At 43.2% G+C, this 19,756-nt stretch overlaps 1 protein-coding gene across 6 annotated transcripts in view; it reads right to left on the bottom strand.

Annotated features, from left to right (window-relative positions):
- Nucleotides 1-19,756, bottom strand: part of MID1 (midline 1) — a 157,199-nt gene that overhangs the window by 100,996 nt on the left and 36,447 nt on the right. For 4 of the 6 annotated variants that reach the window (XR_008233022.1, XR_008233023.1, XM_052773989.1 and 1 more), the window contains exon 2: nt 3,240-3,955. Coding sequence is in view for 4 of the 6 variants with exons in the window: in XM_052773989.1 (XP_052629949.1) it covers nt 3,240-3,899 (660 nt within the window). In the remaining 2 variants the exon portion in view is untranslated. Of the gene's footprint in view, nt 1-3,239; nt 3,956-17,830; nt 17,925-18,843; nt 19,003-19,756 lie in introns of those variants that run through there. The other 2 variants (XM_052773990.1, XM_052773992.1) reach the window with 2 other exon arrangements.

The raw sequence follows: 19,756 nt of genomic DNA, 5'->3' as shown, positions 1-19,756 counted from the left end.
CTAAAAATTATTTCTAATTCATACCACAATTTTGACCACCTCTTCATAAATTCAGTGTATCACCAGGATATTTCCTGTTCTCTGTTTTGGTCATGGTTTATCATTTTTCCATTTTTAATATGCATCTGTCTATGATCTACTTAAAAAAAAAACCCCAACACCACATCTATAAACGCTAAAGCAACTATAAACGTGAACATATATCATGTGGTCGCGTAACTAAGCAAGAAAGGACCGCTCCTGGAAGAACACAAGTGCCCTCAACCCCATCCACCCCAGTACAAGCTGAGAAAGAAAAGCATCTCTCAGGGTTGGAGCCGTAGTTGCCAAAGGAAAACACTTTCTCATTTTCAGATATCCACAATTGCTATTACATTGACTGTTAAACACACTTCAGCATAGACGCCTCTGTTGGACAAGTGTACAGAGCTCCTAATTAAGGGCTTTCATTTTTGCCACAAAAGGAGCTAGATTGTAATGGCATCTTTTGTCCTATGCTTAATGAAGGGTGAGATATTGTTTAAATAATTAGTAACACCCCTGGAAAAGAATGCAAGTAATTAGCATAGCTTGACACCCAGAGCAACACCAGTTGCTGTTGTTAGCATCAACAATGTGTTGATTTAAAAAGAAAACCACAAGAAAGAAAGTGTCACTTGAAGCGTTTTGCTTTTCTTTTTTAAAGATATAATTAACGACTCATTTTTGAATGAATCCACTATACTACTGTCTAGTGCATGCTCATTCTTTCAGAATTTTTTTTAAAGATTTGGGTAGCCTATCTGTCAAACCCCATGTATTTTAAAAACCTGCAGCAGCAATATAGCAAGCAACAACCTGTTTTTCAGGTAGGGATTTTCCGATCCACTTGAACGCTGAATTTGCCAATGGCGCGGGCACGTTATCTGTAAGTTAACGAAGACCATCTGCAAGCTCGTACCCAAGATTTACGTTAGTAGCATGGCCAGCGACTCAAGAGGTCATATCACCATTTATGAAGGAGGAGACCTGAATGTGAAAATAGACCTGAAATTCTTGCCTCTCAGTGACCAAATGCTGGTGTGAACAGGTATCATTCCTCTACTCCTGAGGGATAAATGCCAATATATGGAACTGAAAATCTCATTTGTGGAGTTTGATACATAAAACAGCACAAATTTCTGAGATGGAAGAGGCAATGAGGAAGGGAAAGACATAGTTTTCACGTTACCTTCTTATGAACAGAGAATGGACGCTGGATCTGGATGGAAACCACCTAGCCTACTGTTCCTGGGCTCAAGAGTATAAATGTGTCTTAATCACTGGCATAATTGGCATGACTGATGTCATCACTGACATTAGCAAAGGAAACAGGCTGCCTCACGACAAAGGGGATAGGAACCAGATGTCATGTTGGTTAATGATTATCTGTATAAAGTACTTCTAGATAGTTTGGGCACAAAGAAAGTCCACATCTTAAAAAAAATTGTACAGTTATTACAATGATAGCAGTTGCCATTATAAGGAAGGAGTTATTTGACCCAGACCTACACTAACCAGTGTAAATTAGTACTTGAATTGCTCTTCAAGGTGGCTGGCAGAAAGTACTTTATTAGACTTCTGCCAAGTTAGTTAAATTGTGTAACATCTAACGATAATGTTGCTTGCCTATCTGACATACCCATTCAGAGTCTGCTTAGGCATCTTGGCACAGAAAAGCCATAGAACATGCAAATATACCCTAAATTTCTTTTTTCCTATCTGCAATACGAAGTCAAAGATCTCAGAAGAAGATACATGCCTTTTAAAGTTTTCTTTCAAGACTTGCCATATCTAAGTACACCAACACTAAAATGTTTAATATTTATTGACATCCTCAAAAATATACTTATCCAGTATTTAATTCTGAGGGTATTTCATGTTAAGTAGTGCATTCCTACTCATATAAAGTTGATAAAAAATATAATTGTTCAATCGCTGTTAGCTTACTAAATAGTAGCACCTGTCAAGGATATAAGCCCTTGGATTATTGAAAAGTACTGTAAGTGTCCAGGCACCTTCTATTCACATTTATAGCCCACGCCCCATTTTAACAATGGCTAAACTCTTAATTATTAAAATAACAATCCTGTTTAGAAAAAAAAAGAAAGCAAAAATAACAACTCCTCCTTAGTACCTAAAAAAGTCTTTAAGAGATGAAAGGAAGCTATGAGGTCCAGGTAAAGAAGTGTCTTTCATTACGCTAAAATAATCATAGAATACGATCTGCATGTTTGCACATGCATAGAGGCACAAAACCCACAGAGCACGTGTATGCAGATTTTCACCTCCACTCACATAAAGTTATTACAGACATGTGTGCAGCCACATATTTTTGTCTGAAGGTATTTAAGAAAACCCTTCCAGCTAGTTAAACCTATTAATTCCGTTTCTTTTTCCACCTCTGAAATTCCAAGTGAGAAGGCTGACAGATAAGCTTTGCCCTCTGCACTTGCGGTTTCTCAATTGCAGTCCATCTTTAAAAAAAAAAAAACCAAACCCTCCCAGCCACGCACAGGCACATGCAGACTGTCCTCCATGGGTTCAGGGGGCTGCCGGAGCCGGCCGGCTACCTGGCAGGAGATGCGCCAGCAGCTCACCGAACCACGGGAATACCACAAGAAGCTCAGAAACAATTTGGGTTTGTTTCCAGGACTGCGCCGCCTGTGAGGCCGGGAGGGAGGCAGTGCGGGAAGAGCGGAGCCAGCATTCAGTTTCCCTGGCTGGACAGGCAGCTGGCATCCCTGAAGCAGGCATGGATAAATGCATCGCCTGTTAGCGACGATGCAAAGGACTTTTCACAATGAAAGCAACCAAATGAAAAGTAATCAACAGCGGAGCGTACGCAAAGAATGCCTGACATTTCAATCAGTGCCTCTCTCTGTGCAGTCAGTGCTAAACGTTGCCAGCTGCCAGCAATAAAGCTGTAGGTAGGTAAGAAAATTCACCGAAACAGTAGTATATGCTGCATATTCCTCGTGATAGCTATAGAGAAATCAAAGCACAACTGAGGAACCTTTCTTTAAGCAAAATCTGACGCCGTTCCAAGGGTGATGAGCAAATGCATGTATAGATCTGTATGGGTATCTTGTCTTGATTACAGACCGCGCACCTACCTTTCCCGACACCTGCCCAAAGGAGGAATTTAGCATGCAACTGAAGGGCTCTTTCCTTCCCAACCACACGCTGCTTGGCTAGAAAGGTCGATAAGTAGCACTAACCTTTAGCTTGTCATAGCGCTCACTTAAAGCTGCCACCTGATGGTCACGGTGTCGCCCGACCAGTTTACACAAGGCACAGATTAACTGGTCGTCGGTCACGCAGTACATGTTAACTTTCTCGTCCTCGTGCTCCAAGCACATTAATCCCCTGATGTGAGAGTCTGGGATGGGCTCGATGAGCCGGTGGCCGGTGAACGGCTTCTTGTTGGGGTGAGTGGCTTTCAGGCACTCCTCGCAGTAGGACACCTCGCAGGTAACGCAGGTTTTCACCGCCTCCTGGGCAGGGTCCTGGTCACAGAACTGGCAGAGGACCTTCTCGCAGGACGACATGCTGTTGCTATCGAACGCCCGCTCCCGGCGGGTCTCGCTGGGGGAATTGGGCCCACTGACCGAGGCTTTCTGAAACCTGTCGATGATGTTCTGCAGGGTGACGTTGCGCTTGAGCCCGTCTAGACCGCGCTGGCTGAGGGTGATGACATAGCGGCACGTCGGGCACTGGAAGGCGGTGATAGACTCCACCGGCTCGTTGGTGGCGCAGTGGGAGACCAGGATGCGATGCGCGCAGTTGAAGCAGAGGCTGTGAGCGCAAGGCAGCAGCAGCGGGTCTTCAAACAGCTCCAGACAGATAGGGCAGGTCAGTTCCGACTCCAGTGTTTCCATCTTCAGGCAAAGCTTTCCTGTGGCGTCAGCGAAATCCAGGGAAGCTGATCAGCTATCTGGAAACACACGTAAAATTCGATTAGGCGAAAGAGAACATGAGGGGTCAGCCGTGGGGGGTTGTCAACTTTCGCCACTGCTCCCAGGGCTATCAACCCACCACGCCGGGCAGGAGAGCAATCTAAAGTTTTGAACCTCCACATGCACACATCAAGGTATTTAAAACTGGACTGCTTTATTTTTTTTCCCCTCCCTCTGTTCACTTAAGAATGCAAAACAAAAGCTCCTTCTTAATTTCTTTCTCTTTCCCTTTCTCTCTCATGCGATCGAGGAAAACAGCAGATGTTTCTGTGCATTATTAAAACCCAAAATGATGACCTTCAAAGAGCCTATTACAGCAAAATCAGATTTCTTCTGCAGATGCTGCTTTTGGCTTCACTCATCTAGGAGTAAAACTTTTTAAAAAAACTTCACCTTTGTATAGTATTGTGCAAGGATTAATGCACGGTAATATAACTGATAACTTTACAATTGGTATTACAGTTAACAGAGTTATTTTATCAGACTGAAATTTTCATTTGCTATTATAGCAATAGCACAGCATTTAGACTACATGTCTGTGTTTACTTACATAAATATGTATCTGAATATATACAGGGAATAATGTTTCTAGGAAAGCATGTGGTATTTTACATATAATATATATGTATGATATATATATCATATACTAGTATACTCCTCCTGTGTATTTCAAGAACATATGCAACTGTATTTATACGTACCTCTACTTTTGTGCACATGTACCTGTAGACATATGCCCCAAAATATATCACACACATGTTTGTAGTAACATAAATATAGCTAGAGGATCGCAGTGTTGTAACTGAAATGCCTAAAGGAAGGTGCACGAAGTAAACGATAAACAGTAGTTTAGCCCAAATTTCTGATGATCCTAACCTCTGGTACAAGAAGAGCCTCTGGAGAGTAAGAAAGTAAAATGTAGTGAGATAGTGAAATGTGTGATTAGCCTAAGAGGAGTTTGTGTGTGCGTGTACGTGCATCCACTTTTGTGTGAGTACTCTCTACTGCTGAAACTTATGAACTACCGCTTGCCTTAGTGGCCTTATTAATCACCTGAAGTGGATGAGGAATCAATGGCTTTTAAAGGGAGGGCATGGGATTTTCTGGAGAACGCAGCAGTACACCCCCATCAGAGATCAACCGAAACTTCATTTTGCTTCTTTTCCTGCGCTCAGCATTACCGAGAGTGGTTTTGAAAGAGTCGCCCTACGCAGCTCTCCCTGCCTAAGCTCCCGTCAAGGGCCCGTCGCTGCTGCAAGCAGACAGGTCAGTGAAGCAGAAGCAAAAGCTATGCTTCACACTCACAGAGCTGTACCTCTTCACAGTACAATCTATTTAAGCTTTGTTGCTCATAGCTGAGGACGGCTTCAGATGGCACAGCTGCATCGCCTTTACACTGTAAAGTCATTGTCTGGTTGGGTGAACTCTTGCCTCCTCCCCTGACCAGGGAAAAGGAGGGATGGACAAGAATCCCTGACAAACAAACCTTGGTTCATTAAGGGTGAGCAGAGCTCAGGGCTCATTAGCAGCCTTGGGAACCAAGCGTGCTTGAACCTTCTGTACTTCATGACAATTAGTGTGGGGAGCGCGGTGGCAGTGACAGGAATGCTACCTATAACCCCAGTATAAATCACAGCAAAAAGGAAAGTTCAGCAAACAGAGGCAAGGTTCAGACTGCCCATTGGTATTTAGTGCTCCTTGCTCTGTGGGAAGAGCAGCAAGGCGTCTGTTCCAGAGGTATGCTTAGAAATTAGGATACTTTGCCTCTTGGCAATAATGTGTCCTTTTATTCTGCCAAGAAATCTGAGCATTTAAAAAATGCACTCACGCCGTCACAAAATGTGCTTTCCCGTATCTTCTGTGACACTGATCTTACTTGAAATAAAGTTCAGTTTGCCAAAGACTAATTCATTTATAACTATCCATCAGCTGCCATAATTGCATGGTGCATCTGGTCAAAATTAAAGGCCTGGCAATTTGATATAAGCAGGAAGACAACTCCCCTCCTCTCTCCTCAGCCATAGCCACACAGCACAGAAAAGATGAAAGACTTTTCTGCAAATGAAGACCAGTTTGTCTTTCTTCCTCTTCACTCTCTGTATCACAGAAGTCCCAGAAGATCAAAATCTCATTCACATTGTTTGAATCCCTTCCACACCACGACTGTGTACCTCATCATCCACTTACACTGCAGACTGAATGCTGTGCTGGAAATGGGAGAAGGGGATTTAGGGTTGGCAGGAGACAACGTTTTAAAAAGGCAAACTAATCATTGCTCATCTATTGGCAGACCAGTGAAAACCTTTTGGGTTTGTTTCTTAGGACCATGATTGAAATACGGGGCTTTCTTCCATGCTACTCTTTCTGTACAAAACCCCATCTGCTCCTTCATGTGCCAGTTTCATTCATTTGGTTTCCTTCTTAAAGCACTTTTTTTTAACCAAAGGCTTTTTTGTGTTACTCATGTAAAAGGGAGGTATAGATAAACAGATAAAAGCAGCAGAAAAACATCTGCATCACTGCCTCATGGAAAGATGCTTGAATCATCGTCATGGCTCTACATAAATACCACCGTCTCAATTGATGACTAATTCTGATCTATCTGACCTGAATGAGCAGCAGCTCAGCCCTGACTAATGCTATTCAGTATGAGCAAGGGTGCCAAAATCTGATCTTGGACTGTAAACATCTTGGAATAAGAGCCTATCTTCCAAGGTAATCAAAGCTGAGCACACTGATAGAAACCAAAAAATGACACTTCCCTGTTTCTTTTGCAGTTGCCCATAAGTCAAAACACACTGTATCTGGGACTGAATAATGAAACCTTTAAGAGGCACTGAAGAGGGGCTGCATTTTCTGGGCAATCCAATGATTACTCTTTAATCGACTGCTTTCACTTTTAGGTTGGTGCCTGAAGTACAGAGTGTGCTGCTGATCCAGCTACAGAATCTTTCAAACTCACTGGCCCTTGCCTTAAGGTTTCATATTCAGTAATTTATTTTTTTTCTTGAGAGTGGTAGAGAATCCATGGCTACAGTAAACTGGAAGATTAGGCAGAAACTCAATACGCAAGGTTTATATATGCACATGGTTGTATTCCATATTCCATATTCAACATGGCCCATAAACTGAAAGCCACATAGACAGCCTCCAGACCCAGAAAGAAGGAATTTCAAGTACATAATTACATATCTGCAAAAATGTGGAATTACTGGCGGAAAATTATACTATTACCAAAATATCATTGAAACGAGAAGTATTCTTTTTCTACCCACAAGAGGTAGTTTTAAGAACAAATATCAAAGTAAAAGAGATTGTCAAAAGTCAAGTGTTATTTAAAAATCAAAAATATACTTAAGTAACTTTGGATTGTGACATCTCCCCAGCACATGATGATTAGTTATGCATTATGTGGTAAGCAATGCAGTAAATGAAATCCCAATCTCAATGTAGTTCATGGCAAGATTTCTACTAACCCTAGTGGAATTAGCACCTTTATACCTCTTTTTTTTAAGCACGGCATATTTTGCAGGTGGCATTAATACCTCCAGTAGCACAGAAGCGCACCCAAAACTCTTCAGACATAAAAAGACATGAGAGAAATTAAAACTAAAGCTGAACTAGATAAATTTCTGTATATTAAGTACTAGTAGAGCTGAATAGATGAAGAAATCTCTCAAGCTGTTTCATAACTGGATGCAATGCTATGCTGCAAAAATGCTGTATTGTACCTTCCATTTGTTTTCTACTTGAAAAATTAGGGATCAGAGATACTACCAAAGTCCAGAAGACTGTTACCACTGATCTTAATGCGACCCTAGTAATCAAAGCCAAACCCACATAAAATATGCAGTTCATCACTCTTTGAAACATTACTATTTATAGGAAAATCTGGTGATTTGGTGTGCCCAAAATCAGCCCATGGCTGACTGAAGGCTGACTCCTGATTTTTCATTGCTAGGAGTGCCGGTGTAATGGATGATCCCTATGTTTTAAGTACAGAAAGCAGTATATAGAAGCAGCAGGATAAAAATACCAGAAAGTGGTGGTGGGGAAGACTTCCATGAATCAGAACTGTAAGCACTTCCTCACAGGAAGCAACACACTTCTATGTTCTGAAGAAGTCACCTGCCGTTAGAAAGATACTGCAAACCACATGTTGCTACGTGGAGTTGTTCTCACAGCAAATACCCCTATATGGCTCCCGTACACAGACTCGCACTCTTTCTGCACCCAAATGACAATCAGAAAATTGCAATTAATGTCCAAAACAATTATCCTGCTAACCTCCTTGGGAAAAAGACAAACATCCAGCAGTAATACCATAGGACCTGGTGATGCTACAGTAATAAAATACTTCAAGAAGGCTAAGAGCATTCTTTAAAGTTGGATCTGGATAGGGCATTTCAGCCTAACTACTAATGCTCATCAGAGAGACAACTGGTGACCTGACATGGTCTTTACATTTATCTGTTTTTTAACTGATGTTAACTACACTATCAATAATACTGATAATTATTTACATTTGTTGTATTAACAAAGTAATTATAGTGTGATATTGCCAAAGAGCATCCTACACCTTAACTCAGTACATTCAAGCCAGAACACGATATATCTGAAGTGTTAACGTAACGTCTGAGGTAAAATGCCTGAAATACTGTAATTGGGTTTCCATGGTGTTGTGGTTTAAGCCCAGCTGGTAACAAAGCACCACGCAGCCGCTCGCTCACTCTTCTTCCCAGGCCATGGTGGGATGAGGAGAAAATGTAAAGGCAGGCTCGTGGGTCGAGACAAGGACAGGGAGGGATCACTCCCCACTTATGGGCACAGGCAAAAGACAGGCTCAACTTGGGGAAGAAACAACATCAGTTTAACTTACTACCAATCAAATCAAAACAAGGATACTGAGAAGCAAAACCAGACCTGAGAACACCTTCCCCCCATCCCTCCCTCCTGCCCGGCTCAACCCCACTCCCGGTTCTCTCTCCCTCCACGGGGAATGGGGGCTGGGGTCGGTTCCTCACCCCTGGTCTCTGCCGCTCCTTCCTCCTCAGGGGGAGGAGGACTCCTCCGCACTCGGCCCCTGCTCTGCCGTGGGGTGTCTCCCGCGGGAGGCAGCCCTCCACCAACTTCTCCAATGTGGGTCCTTCCCCGGGCTGCAGTTCCTCACAAACTTCCCTGGCGCGGGTCCCTTCCCCGGGCTGCAGTCCTTCAGTCCCAGCCTGCTCCAGCGCGGGCTTCCCCACGGAGCCCCGGCCATCTCGGGGGGCATCCATCCCCCTGCTCCGGCGTGGGCTCCTCTCTCCCCGGGCTGCAGGTGGGCATCTGCTCCCCCGCTCCCCTCCATGGCTGGGGGGGACAGGGGACAGCACAGGGGTTCCTCTCCCATCCCAATCCCCAACTCACCACAGGTTTCCCCTCTTAAATCTGCTCTCCCACAGGTGTTTCCACTGTCACTGACGGGCTCGGCCTGGGCCAGCGGTGGGTCCGGCTTGGAGCTGGGGAAGCTTCCAGCAGCTTCTCACAGGAGCCGGCCCTGCAGCCCCTCCCCTGCTACCAAAAAAACCATGCCACACAAACCCGTAACACATGGCAAGGTTTTGGTAGTGGGGGTCTACAGGGGTGGCTTCTGTGAGAAGCTGCTAGAAGCTTCCCCCATGTCCAATAGAGCCAATGCCAGCCGGCTCCAGATCAGACCCGCTGCTGGCCAAGGCCGAGCCCATCAGCGATGGTGGTAGTGCCTCTGGGAGAGCAGATTTCAGAAGGGAAAAAAGTTGCTGTGCAACAGAAACTGCAGCCAGAGAGAGGAGTGAGAACATGCGAGAGAAACAACTCTGCAGACCAAGGTCAGTGAAGAAGGAGGGGGCAGAGATTCCCCTGCAGCCCGTGGGGAAGACCACGGTGAGGCAGGCTGTCCCCCTGCAGCCCACGGAGGTCCACGGGGGAGCAGATCTCCACCTGCAGCCCGGGGAGGACCCCACGCCGGAGCAGGTGGGTGCCCGAAGGAGGCTGTGACCCCGTGGGAAGCCCGCGCTGGAGCAGGCTCCTGGCAGGACCTGTGGACATGTGGAGAGAGGAGCCCACGCTGGAGCAGGTTTGCTGGCAGGGCTTGTGACCCCGTGGGGGACCCACGCTGGAGCAGTCTGTGCCTGAAGGACTGCAGCCCGGGGAAGGCCCCACATTGGAGAAGTTCATGGAGAACTGTCTCCCATGGCAGGGACCCCATGCCAGAGCAGAAGAAGAGTGAGGAGTCCTCCCTCTGAGGAGGAAGGAGCGGCAGAGACAACGTGTGATGAACTGACCCCAACCCCCATTCCCCGTCCCCCTGTGCCTCTGGGGGGGAGGAGGTGGAGAGAACCAGGAGTGGAGTTAAGCCCGGGAAGAAGGAAGGGGTGGGGGGATAGGTGTTTTAAGATTTAGTTTTTATTTCTCATTATCCTACTCCGATTTGATTGGTAATAAATGAAACTAATTTCCCCAAGCCGAGTCTGTTTTGCCCACAACGATAATTGGTGAATAATTTATCCCTGTCCTTATCTTGACCCACAAGCCTTTCATTATATTTTTCTCTCCCCTGTCCCCCTGTCTGGCTGAGGAGGGCAGTGATAGAGCAGCTTTGGTGGGCACCTGGTGTCCAGCCATGGTCAACCCACTACAAGTATAAAACTACACTTAAAAATGAATGTGTCAAAAATTCCGGTATACTGAGGTCACTTTTTGTCAGTAAAACGCTACAGAATTCTCCCCACGCAGAATAAATCCCTAGCTATTAGAATAAAGTTAGCAGGCAATGTTTTAGCAGGCCACGTGTTGCCTCCTGCTCCTTTTCTATTCCAGCTGCTCCTACAACTTTCAGGGAAGGTGAGAAGAGCATCTACCAGGAGTGAAAAAGCAGTGGAAGAGGATATCCTACGAAGTTCGCTTTCTGCTGTAGTAAAGGTGGAGCTCATTGTATGAATTAAAGCTGTTTCAGTTAATTTTTAAATTGTAGTGAACTCAGTGACACTGAAGGAGGAAACAGAGCTGTAGGTCATTCTGGAAATTTTAAGCATCTCACTAAAAAATAGCGCTGGGCAAAAGAGCTGGACTTGTGCCACATTCCACAATTCCTTGATGTGTTATCTCTCTGGCAAAATCGCAGTTTGTCATGTTTTGGTGAATTATGGCCAAAATACACCCAAGCAGGTTCAAACAGCATTTTTCCTAATAATGTGTTCTAACAATTTGTTGTGTTAAGGCTACTACCAAATGCCTACTACCATAAGGCTGTTTCAGCCCTGGTCCTCCAAACTCATATATAGGAATGTTCATAAACGGACACAAGACTGCAGGCTAAATTAAACCTTGAACACTTGAAGATTAAGTATTTTTGTAGAAAACACTTGCCAACTTCTTCAGTAAGAAAATCTAATTTATTAAACTGCCATTATATGAATATGAAATGAAATTTTATACAAAATACGAACATGTAAGAAATGTAATAAAATGTATTATACATGTATGCAGGCATGTGTGTGTGCATACATATACGTATCCTGGGTTTATAGTACAAGAGGAATTACAGTCAACACACACACTATTCCTGAATAAACTATGGACTGCTTAAGCAGGCTACTATCATAGTACACAGCTGTAGTTTTCAAAGTGGCAGTATTTTTCTGTTAAGTGCACTATAAAAGGAAAATTTTAAGTTTACATTCTTGTCATAAAATCTGCTATGGGCAATAAAGGAACTACTTGCAATTTCTTCTCTTAGCTCTGGAAAAAAAAAAACCCAAACCACGCTATTCTTTTTGCCATTTTCTATCCTGTTCTAGGATATACACAAAATTGTCTTGGGAACAACTTTTCCTTCCAACAAGCGAATGTGATTGTTTCACATCACATTCAATAAACATTTCAAATGTGATTAAACCAATGGACTGCTTCATAGCCCAGGTTGTCCCAAGTCCTCTACAGCATTCACCTTCTACAGCACAGACACAGAAGTCTATGAGTACTCATGATGCTAGTAATTACCAGCAGCACGGCTAGTGAGATATTCATGTAAGTAGTGTAATTTGTGTAAGTAGTGTAAAACAAATTAATAATCAGAACTCAGAATTTTTTGTTTAGAAATGTTTAATGAAAACTTCTATAATGCTGAAGAAAGCAAGCTGCACACACCCTGAAGCAAGCAAATACTTGTTTTCCCACTGGTTTTTATCAAAGCAATGAAAATTAATAAATATTCAAAGGATAGTGCTGTTCAACAGCTCCTGATATGCAAAAACAAATACTCAGCATAAAAGAAAATTACTAGTTCATCCTAGTTATACATTTTCATTGATAGAAGAATGATTAGCTGCTGTGTCTAGAAGTAAGTTACACGCAATGTTTCCATGATGTTGAGATAGTTGTTTGCAATATTTAAAGGATATTAATCCACCAAAAGCACACCTGCTTTCCTGTTTGGAGTGGTATAAAGCCTAGACAACATCCCTCTCTGGTTGAAACGTATGCTAGTAGGAGAACATATTTTCAAAAAGCCGAATCCTGTATGTTATTCAGTGAGACAAGAACATTTCACAGAATTAAGGTCTTTGGCACAACATCACATATTCCTTCTCATGAGAGCTAAAACAATAACTGAGCCTCAAAAGCTAACAGGCGAGAGAAAAAAAAAAAATCACGTCCTGTAAATCCCAAGGCAATCAATAAATAGCTGATTTAATATTATCTGTAGTAATATATTAGATACAGTATTACACAGGTGTGCATAAACCTATACTAGTATACATTCAGAATGCTTTTTGACCTTTGTTTATTATATTCGTGCAACTCTTGTAGCTTTACATTCTTTAGATACAAGATTTAATATTTCCTCAAAATGCTTCAGGGGAAGAAAAGCAAAGGATTGTTTAATCTTTAGCACATGTGAATCAGCATAGGTCTACTGGCATCAGCAGTGACCTCCTAACAAATTTATAGCTGAAGGTCTGTTCCAAAACCCTCTTCAACTAAATTTGCACTCTTCATTTGAGAAATGGGTATTTATTCTGGGGTATATCATAACTATACAACAACAAATATTGAGGAATCGGGTTCACATCTTGGTCTGGATACTGGCAGCAGGGGAAACAACAACTGGAGCAACCCCCAAAACTTGCCAAAGGGGACAAATTGCTCTATACCACACAGATTTTCTTCTCTCTCATTTCAAGCTGAGAGCTTTCTAGATGATGGATACTACTCTGCAACGAAAGGAAGGTGAAATAATTTTACCCAAATAGTAAATACCAAACCCCACCAGTTTTCATAGGGCTTTAGTTGCACCGTAGAACTGGAAATCTCTCACATTTCCCCAGCTGGGAATTTCACTTGTGTAATGCCTTAGGTGACATGGTACTCCCTGATCTTTAACGTAGATGATACAGCAACAGAAATAGCCAGAAATAGTTCAGCACATTCCTTCTAGTCATACGTGTTCACACACATGGATACATAATTTAGTGCAGCTTGGAAACACCGGGGCCCTTGAGCTACTCCAAGTTTTCAGGGAAGATCTTAGGGTGGCTTAAAGAAATGGTTGCATTCTCCTTCCACCAAGTTGTCCTATGAATTCTTTCCCTGTAGCTAAGTAAAGGGAATCGTAACTACTACTTAAATTCATAATCATCGCCTCCACCTAGATAATGACATTAGAAGTTCCCAAGGAAGAACCCCAAGGTCTGCTTTCATATCAAAGAAAGCATTTAAAATAGCAGCAAAAAATGTCCCAGGAACTACAACAGGTATGAAGGTGTGACCTCACCCGCCACACAGGACTCTGAATTTAAACATCCTGCAAGATGCACTTTTAATGACTAAAGCTCCTTATGTTTATAAAGCTATCCCTATGCATTACAAGGCACACAGCCTCTCGCTGTCCTGCTCTCTGCTCCTCATATGTGGTTGTTAAAAAAGCCTATAAAAGTTTTTTGATTTTTTTTTAAAAGAACAAACACACACTCTCAGAGTTATATTCTGCACATGTGTAAAGACTACAAAGAGATTCTGGCAATTGCAAAAAACACCACTGTCCAACACTGAGGAGCTCCTTCAAATTTATGCCTGCTGCACTCTCAGTACACTGAACTCCATAGATCCACTGAACTCCAAGATCAATGGTGTATTTAAAAATCAAGATTGTAATCAGGTAATTAGAAGGGGAAATTGGCTGTGAACCATGGGAGGGTGGAGGATAAGGAACAAATTATATCTGTGCTCTGAAGATAATCTATTTTAGACCTCTGACAGAAACCTCTGTCACTGGTGCAGGAAACACCCTCCTCGGCCTTCCTGGGCCCAGGAATAACAAAACGGGAACTGGCAGGGCTGCTCCTCCATTTGGGGAGCAGAACCCTCACATGGCCCCTCGCCAGACCCCGAGGCCAGCTCCGAGAGGAGTGGGGACGTTTCCCATCCTACCGGTGTCACTGGGGCCACCATAAGCATGCTTTTGGCACCCCACCTTGGGGTACTAGGTTCCTGTTCTCCATCAGCAGAATGATTTTGGGAGCATTCTTTGGCCCTGTAGACCACAACAGAAATCTGCAAATACCTCGTAGCAAATCACTAGCAGAACAAATATGAGAAACCAGTTCCTCTCTCTTGCTGCACAGTGGTTCCTAAACACAGTGGGTGGCATTCATCTGAACTGGTCTCTGTAGGGTCCCTTGGCAGTCAACAGAAAGAAACAGACATCTCTAAAGCCGTCTCATTTAAACTATTTTAGATTATCTTTAGGATTAAGTAATGCTTATTTCATTCCAGGTATGAAAGGAACTTAAGAACGTAAGAAATTAAGACTACATCAACTAACAAGTAACTATTTCCAGTGTTCTTGAGCTTTAAAAAAAGAAAATGGAGCATCTGCATCTATTCTTTGTTATTCTTATGAGCTCAACAAGCACTCATGTAGTCAAATTTGCTTCCAGTAGTTCTCTTCCAATGTACCTCATTTCTATCGTTCTTTGTATTTAAAGATCCAAGAGGATACAAAGAAACTGAATTGAGTTGCAGGAGAATGATCCCAAAGCAACCTGTTTCCAGCTGACACTACTGAGCGGGGATTTTTCTGGATTCGGATGGTTCTGGTCCCTGCTGCACGTGAAGGGCATGCGGACAGTTCCTGAGAAGCAGACGCAATGGGGTCTGCACTAAGTCTTAAGACCAGCCTGCTTAGCGAGACAAACTTAACTTCAACTTCTGTATTTTATTCATAGTTTTTTGACAAAATAGTAGCTTGCCTTCCTATACTGCAGATCATGAAGCAGGTGCAAGACCCTTGTCCTTCCAACTGTTCATCCCTGTCCTTCCTGCCATCCCACTGCAGCTCTCTAACAGGCTTCAGAGGGTTGAGTTTCTCCCACTCACAATACCTCTGAGTGTAGTAACAACTTTACTAGTCCTCTCAGGTTGCTTGGCATTATCAAATAGCAGTATTAACCCAAATAACCCAAAACAGTTAGTGCACGAGTAAAATAGTGCGTGAGTAAAAATTCTGACCCTGACACAACAGGACACAAAATGAAAACAGCAAAATCAACTGAGAATAGAAAGAAGTACAGAGTTGTGTGTAGTGGTTAACGAGCCGGTGTTCTGCCCCTAAGACACTCAAGGGTTTGGCATCCCAACCCAGCCTGTTCAGTGAGGTACCACCCTTCACTCACAATGAGATGCAAAGTCTTCGTTTTTGTGCCTTGTGAATAAAGCTAAATCCTAAGAAGGTGGCAAGTTTCCACTTAACCTCTCTTGAGGACTTTCTGAGTCATGTCAGCTGGTGCTTTTTGCAAAGAGCCAGTAATGCTTTGTTGCTTACCGGAGGCACACCCACGTGTATTTTATTTCTTGAGAAAGTGTTACTTAACAGAAACATACCATAATAAACCCTGGTGATCTCAAATATTTTCTTCTATGCATTTACATCCTTTAAGAATGTTATCCTTTAAAGACTTTTTAAAGACCTGAGACAAAACCAATCATTCACCACAGCCACATAATCTTGCCTCACAGGTTTTTAGTAACCACACTGTGGCAAAACTTTATTGCTTCAAGCTAAGAAATTAAGCGGCAAAGGGCTGTGTTGCATCAGCAATGTAATTTGCAGCTTAGAAACTGAAGTGGTAAATACTACTAGTCTTTTTAAACCCTTCTGATGACCAGAGAGATGCTCTGGGAGCTGAAGTAAATTAGGAAACCAGGTAACATCGGTTTCTAATCCAGCTAGTGAAGCGATAAGAAAAAAATGATCCAATTTACCCGAGCTTCACTTGACAGTAACCAGAAAACTGTACAACAGCCAGGAGATCCAATATTAAATTTAATCTCACTCTGCTGACTGGAAGTGTTGTGGTTTTGAACCGTCACTATACGGTGTCTTTGTAACTTAGAGTCCCAGTTCCTTCCAGCCCTGGGATGTGGGTGGTGGTTGGTTTGTACAGCTCTTCTCCTGTGCTCAAGGAGATCCTGATCATGGGAAAGGCCTTGCTGAGTAGCCGCATGAAATGAATGGAAAGTGCTTTTTCACTACCTGGCTATGGCTGTGTTCTGCCAAACGTACGCACACATAGGCTCGCACACACATGCGCAAGAAAAGCATCCATTGGCTATAGGTGCTTGGACTACTTACTAGTTTGGTTGGACTACTTATTAGTTTACTTGACATCCTCAAATTAATCGTCCTGCAGATAGTCTTCAGAACATCCCAAAAGGGGGTAGGAAAAAACAACTAAAATGAGCAATTGCTTCTGAATAACTGTCTCAATACCCCAGATAGGCCTCTCAAGTAAAAGGTTCTCAACGTCACTCACAAAATAGCTTAGTAGCTTTTAAGATAGCATGGAAAGAGAAAACAATAGCTTAATTACATCCCTTTGAGACGCTCCTCATCAACAACATATAAAGTCTCACAGTTTATCTCAGAAAACTAGAATAAATTGTACATTTCCTGTCAGCTAGCAAGCAGGTCACTGTTACTGTAATAAAGAGAGTAGCACTCATGAAAGAATTACTGGCATGCATCTGCACAACCTCCAGCCTCAAGCTTTTTTTTCCAGGAGCTTATTAAATATCTACTTCAAAACTTGACAATGTCAGCTTATCTTGTTCTCAGAGAATTGCTCGGCTTGAAATATTGTACTGGACAAATCACATTAGAAATTCTTTTCCTGTGGACTATACATGCTTCTGATCTTCCTAAATGTATGGTGCGTTTTGTGGACTTCTGTGGATACAGAACTTACATATAAAATAACTGTAGTGACCAGACCATCACTGTGAGCATACCGGTGCCAAAAAGTACATCCTTTGAAAAAACATCGTCTCTTGGCCATCATATTTAAACACGTCATCGCTTTAGGTTATGTAACTTTATCAGTTACAAATAAATAAATGGGATTTGAAAGACTTTGCACAAGGAGTGGAGCAGGCTTTAGGGAATGACCATATTTTTTTCATTCTTCTCATGTAAACATGTATCTCAGCCTTCATCTGTTATTTTTAATACAGAATTATAACGTTCCAGATACAAACAGTACGCAGATGATAATGCCCTCTTTATCTCTCTCGCTAGTTTTACGACAACTAACAAGACAACAATAAGCCCTTGTTTGAAAACACAAGATGAAAAATACTCTTTGCTAAAAAAGTTCCCTTTTTTCCCGAGTTTTCAGTACCGAAAAGATAATTCATCACAGCAACAGAGCAAACTTCAACTCCTCCCCTACGACTGCTAAACACATTATAAAATACTTCCTAAACTACTTGCAACGGCAAGCCTACACGTACGCATTAGCCCCAGCTCCTGAGAAGTCACCCAGCCGCATACCCACCGCTGGATCCCGCCCTACATCTTCTGGCTGAAACATCGCTGCAGCGACAGGGACCGCGCTGACCCTCTCGGAAAAGCACCGGCAGCCCAGCTGGGACCGCCGTCCCAGTAATCCTGTGGCAGCACCGACTGCGTCTGCGACTGTGAGACGGTCACGGCTGAAACACAACAGGAAAATCTCCCCTACAATTGCAGGAAAACCCGCTCCACCTAACCGCCTCCGCCAGGATCCACGCTCCCCAAGCCAGCCCTTCGCGTTGCACCCACAGCAAAATACCTCCTCTCCCTCCCAAGGGCCGGCCTCGGTGGGCTGAGAAGGTGGGAAGAAATGGATCCTCTCCCAGAGCATCCCCGCAGCCCCGGGCGAGGGCAAGCTCGGACCTGGGGGGCAATTAACCCAGCGCTGAATGAGGGCTGGCAGCACCCAGGCTCGTAACAGGAGGCTGACCCGGACTGGCCAAACCTGTCACGTGCAAAAATGAACATTTCCGAAATTGCTGGTCTCCAGAACGGCAGAACTCTGCACGACAGACTCGCGGTAAATAACCGGTTCATGGGGTTTTTTTACTGTTTTCTCCAAATATTACTCAAAAACTTAACAGCGCAAAGTCCAGCAGGAGTTCGCCAAAAGTGGGAAAGTGGGGACAGTTTGAAAGAGCATAGCGCCTGAGGGAAAGACTTTTCTTCCTACAAACAGCATGGAGACCCCACTTTCTGAAATTCAGCAGGTGAAACACAAGATGATAGCAGTTGCTTAATTTTTTATTTTTTTTTTTTTAGCTAAACTTGCGTGTAAGCAGGAAACTGCAACAGAAAACTACAAGTGCTTCAGCAAAGTGCCCAGGAGGAATCCTGACTGAAGTCACACCAGACATTCGGTCTCCAACAAAGGTGTTAAAAATTCATGCAAAGTGGAAACAGCAGGAAAGAATTGCTTCCTCCTGTTCTCTGTTTTTCATGTTGCAATGCCCTCTTTCATACAATGGTAACACAACAAAGTGAAACAAAACATACCTCAGACATTTGAGCATAAGGTTGCAAACCCACGCTGTCTTTGGTCTTTCTTCCATGGACAAGCCTGCACTTTGTTCTCATTGAAACAATAAACAACTGTTGTGATTATTTAATTTCCTATTCATTTCATTTACTTGAAACAATAGACCGGAGCCCTCACAAACGTACACTCCTCATAAGGTTTTTAAAGGTTTCTGCTGGCAATGTCTGTTAGTATGTGTGTGGAATGACAGCTTGTAACATGCGAAATGAGCATGCAGAAAGCAAGACAGATGTGCAGAGGGATTATGATTATTGGAACTCTTTTCCATGGTATTAAATATCCATGGATAATCTATAGTCAAGTCAAGTTATAAGCAGCCCAGCAGGGGCCAGAGCACAAGTCCTAGCCGGAAGGATTTTAGGTTCTTCAGTTCATATCCTGGCCTTGATCTTTCATTAAACAGCAACATGCAGTTTCTTTGGACCTTTCCTCCAGCCATGCTGGCTCACACTCATCCAGACGCATTTGGCATCAACCAGTCCAAAGACTAGTATTATTAGCAGGTGCTGCCCTGCTGCTCTGTTTGTCCACATTATAGTTAGCCTGAGTTTTTCATGCCCTTTGCTTGCAGACAACCAGCCGCAAAGTTCCAATAATAAATAGTTTTTTATATTTAAATCTTCTCCTTAATCAATCCTGAAAGTGATGCAAAACAATTCCAATAACCTTAATTCTACTGATACATCTGCCTTGATTTCTGCATGCTTGCTTCTTCAGTTTGAGGGGAACATTGCATACGTTTGAACAGACAACACTTGAAAAAGCTTTCAAAACTTATCTGAGTATGGCTGTGTGATGGTATGCCTGCAAAGGCTTCAGTGCACTTTTCACTGCACTTACACAAGTATGCACACACACATGCATGTGGGC

The sequence above is a fragment of the Harpia harpyja genome, chromosome 22 (assembly GCF_026419915.1).
Source record: "Harpia harpyja isolate bHarHar1 chromosome 22, bHarHar1 primary haplotype, whole genome shotgun sequence".
In the NCBI taxonomy this organism is placed as follows: domain Eukaryota; kingdom Metazoa; phylum Chordata; class Aves; order Accipitriformes; family Accipitridae; genus Harpia; species Harpia harpyja.
Note: the sequence above shows the minus strand (reverse complement) of the source record. Positions and strands in the feature narration are given on the sequence as shown.